General features: G+C 38.1%; 1 protein-coding gene across 7 annotated transcripts in view; it reads right to left on the reverse strand.

The window, feature by feature from the left end:
* LOC120387279 overlaps positions 1 to 14,701 on the reverse strand; it is an 80,515-nt gene that overhangs the window by 33,645 nt on the left and 32,169 nt on the right. For 6 of the 7 annotated variants that reach the window (XR_005590095.1, XM_039507761.1, XM_039507762.1 and 3 more), the window contains 5 exons: positions 14,357 to 14,531; positions 9,394 to 9,495; positions 7,961 to 8,122; positions 5,341 to 5,434; positions 2,805 to 2,949 (listed from right to left, as the gene is read on the reverse strand). Coding sequence is in view for 6 of the 7 variants with exons in the window: in XM_039507761.1 (XP_039363695.1) it covers positions 2,805 to 2,949; positions 5,341 to 5,434; positions 7,961 to 8,122; positions 9,394 to 9,495; positions 14,357 to 14,531 (678 nt within the window). In the remaining variant the exon portion in view is untranslated. The remainder of the gene's footprint in view (positions 1 to 2,804; positions 2,950 to 5,340; positions 5,435 to 7,960; positions 8,123 to 9,393; positions 9,496 to 14,356; positions 14,532 to 14,701) is intronic. The other variant, XM_039507763.1, reaches the window with a different exon arrangement.

Consider the following 14,701-nt stretch of genomic DNA (forward strand, 5'->3'; position numbering starts at 1 on the left):
TCACAAGATATTTACGTGCCAAATGCCCTAAAGATTCATATGTCCCGTCATACTTCAACCACCGCTGCAGAGGACATGCGTCCATGCTGATGACGGGTTCTGCTCAATAACTATTCAAAGCAGTGCAGACTGACGCATGTTCATTTTCATCATTTGAGTTAGATGCCACCAGCAGAAGACTGATTTTCTTTTTTGGTGGTTCGGGTTCTGCAGTTTCCGCCTAAGAGTGTTGCTCTTCTAAGACTTCTGAAAGCATGCTCCATACTTCGTCCCTCTCAGATTTTGGAAGGCACTTCAGATTCTTAAACCTTGGGTCGAGTGCTGTAGCTATCTTTAGAAATCTCACATTGGTACCTTCTTTGCATTTTGTCAAATCTGCAGTGAAAGGATTCTTAAAACGAACATGCTATAACATGAAATATAAGGCAGAATGCTGGTAAAACAGTAAGAGACATGCAATTCTCCCCCAAGGAGTTCAGTCACAAATTTAATTAACGCATTATTTTTTAACAAGCGTCATCAGCATGGAAGCATGTCCTCTGGAATGGTGGCTGAAGCATGAAGATGCACATGAATCTTTAGCGCATCTGGCACGTAAATATCTTGCAACACCATCTAAAACAGTGCCACACAAACACCTGTTCTCACTTTCAAGTGACATTGTAATTAAGAAGAGGGTAGCATTATGTCCCGTAAATGTAAACAAACTTGTTTCTCTTAGCAATTGCCTGAAGAAGAAGTAGGACTGAGTGGACTTGTAGGCTCTAAAGTTTTAATTGATTTGTTTTTGAGTGCAGTTATGTAACAACAGAAAAATCTACATTTGTAAGTTGCACTTTCATGATAAAGAGATCACACTACAGTACTTGCCTGAGGTGAACTGAAAAATACTATTTCTTTTATTTATCATGTTTATAGTGCAAATATCTGTAATAAAAATAATATAAAGTGAGCAATGTACACTTTGTATTTTGCGTTGTAATTGAAATCGATATATTTGAAAATGTAGAAAAACATCCAAAAATATTTAATACATTTCAATTGGTATTCTATTGTTTAACAGTGCGATTAAAACTATGATTAATCACGATTAATTTTTTTGAGTTAATCACGAGTTAACTGTGTGATTAATTGACAGCCCTATTCCTTATATAAGTTTGCAACTTCCATTTACTTGAACAGGCATTTTGCATGCAAATCTGAGGGCAGATTTTGACTTTGAAACCCTTATTTCAGAAAAACCCTATTCACTGCAATTCTCGGGAGTAATTAACATAATGCTGTACAATACATGAGCCCGAAGAGTGTGACATGTTGAAGGTGTGGTCAAGACCAAAAAAGGGCAGAGAATAAAGTAAAATTGACCGATCTGATGTAAGTGAGCAAGTCACATCATTTCAAGAGCCCAGAACCTAATAAAGTTTAAAACAAGAGAAGTTCAAGGATTATGCAAGCATTACTACAAAACAGACAACCCAACCTCTCTCTGGCCTTGGCATTTTTCTCTAGGATATGTCCTTGAAAGATTTCTTCACTGTATTATGCACAGTCTTTCCATCAACATCAGCCATATGTTTATTTGTGTTTTGCTTACTTTTTAAAATAGCTCAGACATATGTATTAAGGCCATGTTTCACGTTTGTCTCAGAACACAAATAGGGCTGAATGAACAGAGAAGTCAATTTTTATTCAGTCCTGAAAATGACTTGGATCGGAACAGAATACTTTCTGCCTGGGGGACAACTATGTGATGACTGATTTGGCAGCCCTAATAAGCCTGGTACAGAAAGTCTTTTTGAGGTCTGGAATCAAATTATTTTTAACCTCACCAGTAATAAAAAAAATAAATTTTAGAGGACTTATGAATCACGTCTGCCTAGATTTCCTAGTTAGATCCCATCAGATCCCATAGTGTCCATCCAACTAGTCTGGTGACTGCTTGAAAGGAGTTTACAACAACTCAGACAAGGCATTGACTGAAACCTAATGCAAACACGTGTTGTATACGCAACTAAAAGATAATGAATAGAGATACGTTATTATGCCAAGATCTTACTGAAGTTTTTAACTAATTAACATAACTAGCTCAATTGTAAGGCAAGATATTGTTCTTTCTGGGGACAATATATACTACACAGATTATCGGACTTTTCACCAATTTTATTACAAATTTCCAAATTTGGGGCCCAATCCTGTGAAACTATTCTCACATGAACAGTCCTTACTTCAGGAGTGCTGCTAATAAAGTCAATGTAACAAAGCATGAGTAACAACAGCCAGTAGCAGCAGCAATGGGACAAGGAGAGGCACAGACAGGGTCCTTTGACTCTGTTGTGCAGAGGCCCTATGTTCTATGTAATCCAATTTAAGAAAAGTCAGACTCACCCCATTATATAAATTGTTTATAAAAATAAGGAAAGTTGGAGACAGAAATATTGGTACAAACTGGATTGTTTAAGTTACAAGTACTATGATAAGAAGTCTTTAAGACTCCTGGTAAAGTCATTGGTTCACATAAAAAGCTGAAAGATTCTAGAGAATGGTAGGAAATGTTTGTAGTTTAAATCACCAAAATGTGTTTCGATTGGTTAATTGTACTGGGATGAGGTTGCCATCACTTGTTGTATATTGTTTATTCAGGGGTCACTGGAAGAGACAGTGGGAATGCCAAAAAGCTGGACTGGAAGAAGCAAACTTCATCATCATAGCTGCCGCTGCCCCTATTGTCTCCTGGGGCCTTATTAAATATCATTAATATCGATACATCAATTAAAACGTGAAGTCACAGTAGTACCAAAGCTTACCTTTGTTATTGTTGCATTATCAGGGATATAATGGAGTGCATCTATATATAGATCAAATGGACAGTTTAATGATGTAGGACGTGGTAATATGGTAGAGGAATTATATGGAATCCAAGGTACATATAGAAAGTCAGACTCTTGAAGCCTGACAAATATGAACAAACAGAAGACTTTATACTAGACAATTATTAACAATAAAATGTTATATATTCTTAAGGTAAATTATCATCTAAAAGGTATTATATTTCTATTACTTTTTTGTTAGGTAGTTACAAACATCTGTAAAATCAAGAATTTAAAGAATACCTAAAATATTATTAGCAAGCAGTTCATGATATCAACTTGTCAACAACTGTAAATTAAAGACATATGGGGACATTTTCAAAAGTTTCCCAGGTACTTAGGAGCACAAATCCCATTGACTTCCACTTTTGAAATTTTTCTCCATTAGAGCAGAGCATTTCCAAGTCTGTAAAATGCACATTTGTGGGTGAACAACTTTTTCCACACATTAACTGCAATGTTCTTCACCAACTTATAAGAACATTTGGACTTTTTAAAAAATGTCATTTATCAGAAATAGGTTCTAGTTGGCTGAGTAGAGGGTTAGAAGTCAAATGGAATCTAGCATATCCTTAAAGTTAAAGGTATGCTTAAATTCTATGTTGAATTGGTGACTGATTAACTTTAATTTTCTTAAATGTAAATGGGACTTGAAGGTGTTCAACACCCTTGTAGGATCAAGCTCTTCAGGGGCTGATTTCACATCATAATTGATAAAAGCACACAGTTTAATCAATTAATGAGCATTAGGAAAGCTCCAAAGTGATTTCTGTCATGATCCATTTTGGTCCTGATGTAAAGCTCACAGAATTCAGTGATAGTCTTTCCATTCATGCCAATAAGATTTATATCAACAGTCCTGGGTCTCACTTCGGGTTTATGACTTATGCTCCTAAAAGCCTATGATTCAGGGTTTCAGCCGGCCACAGGGGCCAGGAAGGGATTCCCCCAAAATGTATTCTGGGTTGTTTTTTCCTGACTTCTTCCTCCGAAGCATCAGAGGTGGCCATGGCTGGAGATGGGTCTTTGGACGGGGAGGGCCAGAGCTCTGAGGTGGTTGTTGCTCACATGCTCAGGGTCTAACTGACTGCCTTATGTTGGGTCAGGACGGAATTTTACCACAGCTCAGATTGGCACAGACTACCTCTGCGTGTAGGGGTACGGGTCACTTGTTAGGGTTATCTGAGTATATCTCAATCAATCATTTCCCTGCCCTTGCAAAGGCCTCATCATCATTGGTCTTCTCACTCCCTCCACTCTTTGCCTGTGGCACATAACAGTTTATTCTGCTGTGGGTGCTAAGACTTTGGTTTAATTTTGGTTGTTGATTTAACATGTGGTGGTGGTGTCCTGTGGGTTACAGGAGGTCAGACTAGATAACTGTTAGTTCCTTCTGGCCTTAAACTCTATGACTCTGAGATCTGGCATTTAAACTGGGCAAAAAATCCCCCCACCTCCCCCACATACCTTTTTAACATAACACATAAAACCATCTTCAGGAACTTCTTCATATATTCTGAACCCTCTGCTCCCTTCCCCCCAAAATACTGAAACTGGAGAGGCAGCTCCAATACTGTTTCGTGTTAACTGAATTATGATAACAGAATGTCAAGACCCTGATTCAGATTCTTGGGTGGTTTTCTTCACTATTTTATTGAAATGGTCTATTTCTTAGTGTATTATATTATTTTTATGTTACTAATTTTATAATTTACAGAACCTTTCTCCAATATATTTTTTTCTTGTAACTATCTAAAAAGCACATATACAACACAGCCAATTCTCTGGTGACTAATTTTTTTGGTCAGTTATCTCTTTCATTTGGCCAGTTTATTTGCAGATTTATGATCCATTGACTTTCACAGTTTGAAAATTAATACTAAATCAATACATTGTATACATTTATTATGGTTTTACTGTAAATTATTTTGCAATATATTGTTTGGCAGAGGTTGTGCAAAACTGTATTGTATATAAATGAAAACATTAACCAAGCTGAAGGCATAAAAATCAGTTAAACACTCTAATACTGCAGCTTTAGAGTGAGAAAGTGTGTAGCATTTTTATGTAGCATATGGGAAAACTGCAGCATGGGAGTGTGAACATAAATTCTGCAGCTGTACTAAATCTACTGTGTCAGCTTCTGTCTACAAGCAAACCAGATTTACAGAAGTACATTTTTACTGCAGCACTGAATGCTGAAAATGGATAACTTGGTAAAGTTCAAAAGAGAGAGACTTATTTTAAAAGGAATAGACAAGGATTAGATGTATCTGCAGAATAATCATAGGCAAATAAATCTAAATTGTAGAAAATTATTTCAACTATTTAATGTTCTTCCCAAATTTTTAACTTTAACCAATTATTGCAGTCATAGTTCAGCACAATGTCAATTATGCAACAATAAATATCTCAGGATACAAACAATGAATTACATAAAAATATTTCTGTTGATCATAATTTCAGTGTTTACCTTTTTCTTCTCATTTGGTTGTTTCTCTGTCTATTTCTTTCCTTGGATGTATCACAAACAGTTAACTGGATATTTGAATGAGCCTGGGCCAAGTCTGTAGATATAATTGATTTGTCTATTTTTTTTATATTTTCCAATACATTAAAAAAATAGCATACTGTATACCCACACCGAAAGAAATATACTCAGAAGGTCAAATGCTGTTAAACTGTTATATCACTTAGGCAAATTTAATATAATAGCACATTGAAAAATCAATTAAGAAAATTAAACAAAACCCCCCACTCTACAGTGTTGAACTGGCTCCCTTTGCGCTGGCCCCCTTGAAGGCTGCACAGAAATCACTCTGCAGGCCCTCTGTGTCAAGAACCACAAAGAGGCGTTATTAGGTCTGACCTGGGGTTCGTGGTCTTGACAACAAGTATATTATCATCTAGACCCTGACCTGGCAATGGCCTTTATGTCAGCTCCAGTGCAGACTCTCCCTGATCTTAGTTCAGGCTGTATGACGGGGCTAGCCTTGGCCAAAATACAGAAAATGTCAGTGCTGCTTTGGCACCATATATATATATGGCTGTTTTGGAGATCCATTATAGTTGTTTCAAGCAGGGCTTTGGAGCTGTGCTCCGGCTTCACTCCAGCGCCAGGCAAAAACCTGCAACTCCACTGCTCCGGAGCTGCTCCGCGCTCCAGCTCTGGGCTCCGCTCCAAAGCCCTGATTTCAATATACCAGCAAGAATATGACCCATTGATTTTTAAATTCAATACAAAACAAAAATGGAAATAATTATTTTGGTGCTTTGCCTATATCTTTCCTCATTTCTTGTTCTGTTGCTCTTTCCTTCTTTCTATTGGTTTCTCCTTTCAGTCTACATTTCTTGTGGCTATTCTGTTCCCTGACATCTATTGTACAACTTCCTGGTTCCAGAATCTTCTGTTGTTCTGCCTGTCCCCAAATCCCAGTGTCATCTGTGGTCGGTCCTCAAACCTAGTTGCCACACTTGACACCTCCATTTGCTCCGTCCTCACCTCCAGCAACCCACCATCAAAGCTGCAACTGAAATTAATTTTTAATTTAATATTTTACAAGCTGTGGTATGGTTTACTCAGTACAGAGGCCAAAGGCAGGAATTACAAAACAGTAGTTGTTACTTATGTCTTATACAGTGTCCAGAAGTGCCTGTTTTTAATCCAGGCTTTGTTACTTCCTTGATGTGCGGTCTTGACTGAACCTCTTAGGCCAAACTTTAAAAAATTGAGTGCTTATATCCATATTTATACACCGTAAAAGACCTGATTTTCCAGAGGCGTTCAGGTGTCCCAAATTAAGTTAACAGGTGATACGATGCACTCAGCACCCCTCAAAGGCAGACCTCTTATTTAGCTACCTGTATGTGGGTTTAGTTCAGGCAACCAAGACTTACAATTTTAACTTTAACATCTATGTCTCATATGCCACATCTGTAAAATGAGAATATAAATATTGTTATGCTGGAGGCATAAAGCTGAGAAAGTAGCAAGCAGAACAAGGAGACAGAGAGAAACTTGTAGTGTGGTCCTGAGGAAAAGCCGAGAGAGAGCTTTTTGGACAGACACTGGTGGAAAGGCAGGCTTGAAACTGTGAGCAAGGAAACTGTCCCCTCTTGTTTTATACTACTGCAAATTACCTTTTGAGACATGTACAGAGAAAAAGGATTTTGTATAATTTGTAAATAAACAGGATCAAATATCTTATGAGCGGTAACAACAACATTTACTTACCTATCTCCTACAGGGCTGTGCAAATTAAATAGTTAATATATATTTAGTGCTTTGAAGAATGTAAGTTCTATTATTAATACTATTAAAAGATTTACAGCTGTGCATAGACTGTATTTTATGTTGGAGCTGCTCTGCCTTTCAAATTCCAATATTATAAAAAATTAAACTAGGAGGTTCTAAGGGTCCAACCCTTTGATGTACCAAGAACCCTGAACTTCCACTCAAATCAACGGTAGTAAAGGATGCTTAGCACCATACACAATTCAAGCCCCTAAAAAGGAATGTTATTTGAAGGTTACATTGGCTATTGAGCCAAAAACCTGGATATGAAAAAGCATTGTATTCATACTTTAAAAAAGAACTTATTTGACCGAGAAAACATTTGTCACTCTTCCTGGTTTGCTACAGAATGTGGTCAAGTTCAGTGTAGACTTTAACTTAAATTCATGGTTACAGCAAAATAAGAATTCCACATGTTGCCTCAAAAAAAACCCCAGAGTCTGACTCTCTGTCCACTGCTTAGAATCTGTGTAATCATTTACATCTGTGCAAAGTGAGTGCAGGATAACTAGTGAGTATAAAATGCTTCCAAGTCAGAAATGTCCACTTAGACTGGTGGTAGCATTTTATACTTACTTTGCATAGGTGTGAATGGCTACACAAGATGCAAGACAGTTAAGTATCAGACCCACCATTTTCTCAGTGTTCCGTTACTTAATAATCACTACAAAAATAACTAAAGGAACTCTTATTGAGAAGTTGACAAGATTTTAGACTGCTGATAACATTTGATACATTATTCAAGAGTGTATATTTTTCTCATCTATAGTACTGTGACCACTTTAATTTTTCAAATTACCTTTTGAGACATGCTTAAAAGTATAACCCATAATGTTATAAGGAAGTTTCCCAGGATGCAGTGGAACAAGTGTAGAAAACTCTTTAGGTGTCCAGATAGCTCTAATATTTGTACTTTCTTGCTGAAATACATCCACCATTTGCCATCCGAGAGTCAGTGAGTCTACAAAATATAACATACACACACAAACACACACAAAAGGGCTTATTACTCATAACTATTCAAATCTTGTACAGTGCATTGGTCAAGTATATTAAAATTGCTTCTAAGTTTAATCTTTATAGCATCTTTTTAAGAAGTGTTACATATAGAAGCCAAGATGGATTCTAATATACTACTCAGTGTAAGGGTTTTACTTCACAAGTAGTCCTATTGACTTCAGTTGGACTACATGTGGAGTAATATATTAGTTGATGTGAATAAGGGTGGCAGAATCTGGCCCTACGTTAATAGTCACCTCAATATTAAGATAATAGACACCTTCGATAGATGACGCCAAGTAACAAGCTGAAATGAATTCAGTGGCCTTATCCTGGTTTCCATTTATTTGTACACACAGAAAAATAACTACACAATTTGGTATAATTCAGTATGGAGAAATATGTTGAATAACTGTCTACACATGCATGTCTCAGCAAAATGCTATTAGTGTTCAATCCTGAAAGATTCTGAGCCTTTCCCGCAAGCTGCTGAAGACCCTAAACTCTCACTGAAGTCATTGGGAATGAGGATGATCAGAAGCATGGCAACTGGTGCTCTGCGCCTTGCAGAATGGAGCCCTAATCCTTCACTTTCCACAATAAATTTCTTATAAGATCCTTGTGGAACTTTTTAACCTATCTTTAGCAGCAGTATAATACTTACCTCAAAAATGTTAGAAAACACAGACTTGCTGCTGTTCCCATTAGAGTCAGTGGAAGTTTTGCTACTGACTTCAATGGGAGCAGGAGTCAGCATATTATACATTATAAATTTTAGTAGAGTTCTGGAATGCACCACCAGGATCCCAGGAACAATACAAAACATTTGTACAATACAATACAATACAGCTCTCCATCTAGGGCTTCTCCATTTAGAAAACTGATAAGTAGAGAGTTAAACACGGAAAATAAGTAAAGGACTTTCCTTAACTAAGCCAATATCCTTGTTTTTACACAAGTTAGGCAAAAAAAAGCCTTGATCCTGTAAACTTACATGAGTAACGTTATACATAAATAAACCCATTGCCTCCAATAGGACTACTCACTTGAGTAAAATTACTCAGATACTTAGTCATTAGTGTTTGCAGGAATAACATTAGAAAATGGGCTGCACTGCTGAACATGCAGTAAATTCCTTGGGGAACTTGCTGCTCAATACATTTTACATGCATCACTTATTATTTCTGTCTTTAATATACAGTTTTGATAAAATATGAAGGAAAAATTACATACCTTTGCCTTTAGACTTGTAAACTACTTTTAATACAATATAGGGTTTAGCTTCTGCCATATTTATAAACTCAGATGGATCCAGAGAATCAAAGGCAAATGTTTCTTAACATAAACAAAGTTAAACATTATTAAACATTATTTATTTCACTGATCATTATACTAAAGTAGTCAAGAAAATTCAAGCTTGAGCTTCCCACTAATACCACTGAAACCCTTTCTGACAATCTTTGTCCAGTCCCTTCACTCTGTTTCCACAAAAGCCACTTTCTAGATGTAAAAAGCAACAAAGAGTCCTATGGCACCTTATAGACTAGCAGACGTATTGGAGCATAAGCTCTCGTGGGTGAATACCCACTTCATCAGATGCATGTGGTGGAAATTCCCAGAGGCAGGTATAAATATGCAGGCAAGAATCAGTCTAGAGATAACGAGGTTAGTTCAATCAGGGAGGATGAGGCTCTCTTCTAGCAGTTGAGGTGTGAACACCAAGGGAGGAGAAACTGCTTTTGTAGCTGGCTAGCCATTCAGTCTTTGTTTAATCCTGAGCTGATGGTGTCAAATTTGCAAATGAACTGAAGCTCAGCAGTTTCTCTTTGGAGTCTGGTGCTGAAGTTTTTTTGCTGCAGGATGGCTACCTTTAAATCTGCTATTGTGTGGCCAGGGAGGTTGAAGTGTTCTCCTACAGGTTTTTGTATATTGCCATTCCTAATATCTGACTTGTGTCCATTTATCCTTTTACGTAGGGATTGTCCAGTTTGGCCAATGTACATAGCAGAGGGGCATTGCTGGCACATGATGGCGTATATTACATTGGTGGACGTGCAGGTGAATGAACCGGTGATGCTGTGGCTGATCTGGTTAGGTTCTGTGATGGTGTCGCTGGTGTAAATATGTGGGTAGAGTTGGCATCGAGGGTTGTTGCATGGATTGGTTCCTGAGTTGGAGTTACTATGGTGCGGTGTGTGGTTGCTGGTGAGAATATGCTTCAGGTTTGCGGGTTGTCTGTGGGCGAGGACTGGCCTGCCCCCCAAGGCCTGTGAAAGTGGGGGATTGTTGTCCAGGATGGGTTGTAGATCACTGATGATGCATTGGAGAGATTTTAGCTGAGGACTGTAGGTGATAGCCAGTGGAATTCTGTTGGTTTCTTTCTTAACAAGAAAGTCCTCAGCTAAAACCTTTCCAATGCATCATCAGTGATCTATATAATGTAATATATGCCATCATGTGCCAGCAATACCTCTCTGCTATGTACATTGGCCAAACTGGATAATCCCTACGTAAAAGGATAAATGGACAGAAGCTTATGAAATCTTATGCTCCAATACGTCCAAGTCTATAAGGTGCCACAGGACTCTTTGTCGCTTTTCACAGATCCAGACTAACACGGCTGCCCCTCTGATACTTTCTAGATGTATTATTTACTTTCAAGACCTATATTCCACTATTATTTTCAGGACTCATGCTAAGGACCCTATTCCACAGTCCTTATTGGCATTAGTTGGAGCTTGACTTAATTGTGAGTAGGACTGGGCCTTTAGCATCCTACTAAATACTCTTTACTCACTCCTTTCTGCTGTCAATGGAGGCTTTTCCACTGACTTCAATGGGAGCACCATCCTGCCCTGTGTGTGCTGGTAAGTTTCTTCTAACCCTGCTCTCCTCAGTTATTCATAATAGGCACACCATTAATGGAAACCATAAGCAGCAGAACACTTCAGTTCCTCACAAGGAAAAAAAGATATTTAATGTTTTGTCTTGCAGTATAACAGAGGTAATCTCTATTGATTTGTAGTATACTTGCAATAAATAGCTTATGAGTTTTATTTAAGCCACTCCATTTTGTTTAGGGCATTAGTTAATTTCAGCAGCCACTGATTGGCTTGTACAGTGTATTACAAAACAAAAAGAGATTGCTAAATTAATTGAACATCGACTTAATAATTGATATTTAAATTGCGAGCAATATTAGGGGTTAATTTATTTACCCAGTGTAGTTCAACTAATGCCCGGTTTTCAATGAGGTCTTGTTTCTCATTTGCCCCAAATTTCAATCCAAAGTCAGGTAGTGAGGGACAGGTTCACTCCCAGTTTAACAAATCAAAACAAAGAATTGGAAAATTCCACAATTCCAAAATTATAGTTCCTTATGGCAACCAAAAAATATTTTAGAAGGCCCCAACCACTCTTATTTTAAAACAAATTATAATTGACCTACACCATTCTTATGTTTTTAAAATCTAAAGATTTTAGAATTGGGACATTAGAGCCAGATCTTGCAAGATCCTATACACACTCAGTTCTCACTGACATCAATGGCAGTTGAGGGACCTCAGCAACTCATATAATCAGGCCCTACGAACCCATCTATAATTCAGTGCCATTTTAAGACAGAAACTGAATAATAGCTACAAGAGACATTACATTTTTAATAAAGGATTCTCCCTTTTCTTGGTATGATTTCTGCAACTGGACTATTTTATTTGGCCACCAGGCTCACAGAGGAATGTTGCTGGTTACATTATCTAAGCTTTACGACAACTGTAATGAAAAGATACTCGGTAACCTTTCACTCCAGCAACCAAAGGGCAAGTTGACTCTGTCTTTCCACTGAAGCATATATCAACAGCTGGGGGAGATCATAGCTTTAACTAGATGATTACATTAAAAGAAACCATCATCTAGAGGATTTTTTAAGACTATAAAGGCTCTTAGAATCACAAAATTCAATAATTTTGTCTCTTATCTAAGCTGACAAAATTTTCATATCAAATAACATTTTCCTTTACATGAAAAACTTGGTCCTGTAACTAGTAGAGGACAGGAACTCTCCTTTCCTCAGTGCCTCCACACATGCTCATTAATTCCCTTTTAAAAAGGACATTTTAATTTAGCTGCCCATTTATGAGACAGCCATTTAGCAAGAATTGGTAGGGGAGCAGTACCCCTTTTGAAAGGGGATGGATGGAACCTGGACACAGGCTAGGCTGGATAGAATTTTTACAGAATCAAAAAGACCAGAAACTACAGAATCCAAGGCCACTGAGCATCTGCTGCCTCGGCTGTGAAGAGGAGTAGATTTAGGGGAAGCATATTTCTTTCTCCAATATGAGCCCATCACTTAGAGAAGACCCAGGTTTGTGCACAAAGTGGATTGACAGGGTTAGGAGCAAATGGTCTCTTTCTTCCAGCACTATAACTCTGGCAAAACAGGAAGAGGTTAGGCCACTACCACAGATCTGATTTCACTGATGGTGCTGAGGCACTTCTCCCCGCTGCAGATGGCAATAGCATATTGCAGGCAGCACTGAAGCTAGAGGAAAGATAAGAGAATGTAGGTGGACCAACAGGGCCCACTCACTTGTCACTCCCATCTCTATCTAAGGTACTTATATGGCTCCCATTATCCTAGTACCTAAGAGCTTCACATTCTTTATTTTATTATTAAAAATATTATTTTACAGATGGGGAAATGAAGGACAGAGAGGCTAAGTGATTTGACCAAAATACCATAGGATTGCTGTTGTAGAGCAGGAATGGAACTTGGGTTTCCCCACGGCTCAAGCCAGTACTCTAACCACTGGACTATCCTTCCTTCCAGGGGCAAAACCTGAGGCTGAGGAGGCTAATAGAAAGGGAAGAATTTTGACTAAAGGAAGGGAGAAGACACAGCAAAGTATCACATAGGAAAGAAAAAAATATTAACAGGAAAAATTGATAGGGGCCATACAGGAGGGAAAATACAAAACTGCAAAGATAAAAAATTAGAACAGAAGGAAATGCCTTGAAGATAGAGGAGAGGTGAAAGGATAAAAGCCTTAAAGAGCAAATATTAGCAAGAAAAATCAGGAGAGAAGAGAAGAAAAAGCAGTAAGGAGGAAAGGAAATGATGAAGAAAAGAAATGAGAGATAGTCAGCCAAACAGATCTCTGGCATAACTCCACTAGCTTCAAAAAAAATGTTCTTTAATTTACAGAAAACATACAGCCAAATTATAATACCCAGTAATGTACAAATAAAAATATTTGTCTACGGATATAAGGAAACAGGTGATATGACCACCATATATGAAGAAGGGGCCTGCAAAGCCTGTTTGTGGATGGGAGGCAAACGTGGTAGCTCAGGAGTGGGGATGATACACAGTGGGAGAGAAAACAACCTGTTTTGCTCAGAATAAAATGTTGAGGCTGCAGTTTTTAATGTTTCTATTTGTCTTTTGAATATGTTTGATGGGAAACAAATGGATGTGTTTGAGATTCCATAGTGCTGGTGGAGCTAAGGCACACTTTGACTTAATCCACCCTGACCCTAGTATAAGGCAGGTGAGTGGTAACTCTGGTTGAGAAGAAGAGTCTGTCTGACCAGGGGGCAGCTGGGCTCCTGGCAGGGAGCAGGGAACCAGGGGGCAGCCAGGCTCCTGGCAGGGAGCTGTGCAAGGAGCTAAGAGGCCGGGCTCTCAGCCCTTCACACTGCCCCTCCTCTTAAGGGAGTGAAAGTGCTCCTGGTGAGAATCCGTATCACCCACAGAGGAGGGTAGCGTGGACACGAACCGCTGCAGTCATTACTGCAGTGGCTGTAAGTCGACCGCCACCTAACATAGGCTGATTAAAGTTTGAAGTGAAGACTTGCTCATAGATAATACAAAGGGTTTTGGAGGACCCCAAGTTAACTCTCATCCACCACTGGATGAGACACTTTAAACAAGACTTTTTAAGTTTATGTTGAAAACACTGAAGGGAAGTAAAGACCAACATGATAACATCATACAAAGGGAACCTATTATGGCTCACCATGAATCAATTGAAAGTTTTGTGTTTGGTTTTTTTTTAAATCTACTAAATATATTTGAACTTAAAATATTTATGCTAGGATCAAAAAGAGTTGCAAAATATTCAAAATCTTTTTTTTTAAGTGCAACAACAAAATAGAATGCATACCAACAGATGATAGACTAAAAGATTCATACCATTGAACCGAACAGTAAATTCAGTGGTTTCACTTTTTTTTGCTGTTTTTCCTTTGGTTTTCTGTAGAAGAGAGGGTTTAAAAGAGCTAGTCTTGGAACACAGTTTTTCAAGGCCATAAAATACTGAAACTGTTAACTCCACAGCAAGAGGGTCAAACTCTTTCAACCAAGTTTCCTAAAAAAAAAAGAAAAGAAAAGAAATATGAAATGAATGAAACAAAAACAATTACTTTGCATCATTGTCACTGTGAGAATCCACTGCAGGGACCAAAACTCCATTCTGGGATGTACCTACAGATTGAACCTCTCTAGTTCAGCACTCTTTGGACCGGCAACATCTGTGGT

This window comes from Mauremys reevesii, linkage group 20 (genome assembly GCF_016161935.1).
Source record: "Mauremys reevesii isolate NIE-2019 linkage group 20, ASM1616193v1, whole genome shotgun sequence".
Taxonomy (NCBI): domain Eukaryota; kingdom Metazoa; phylum Chordata; order Testudines; family Geoemydidae; genus Mauremys; species Mauremys reevesii.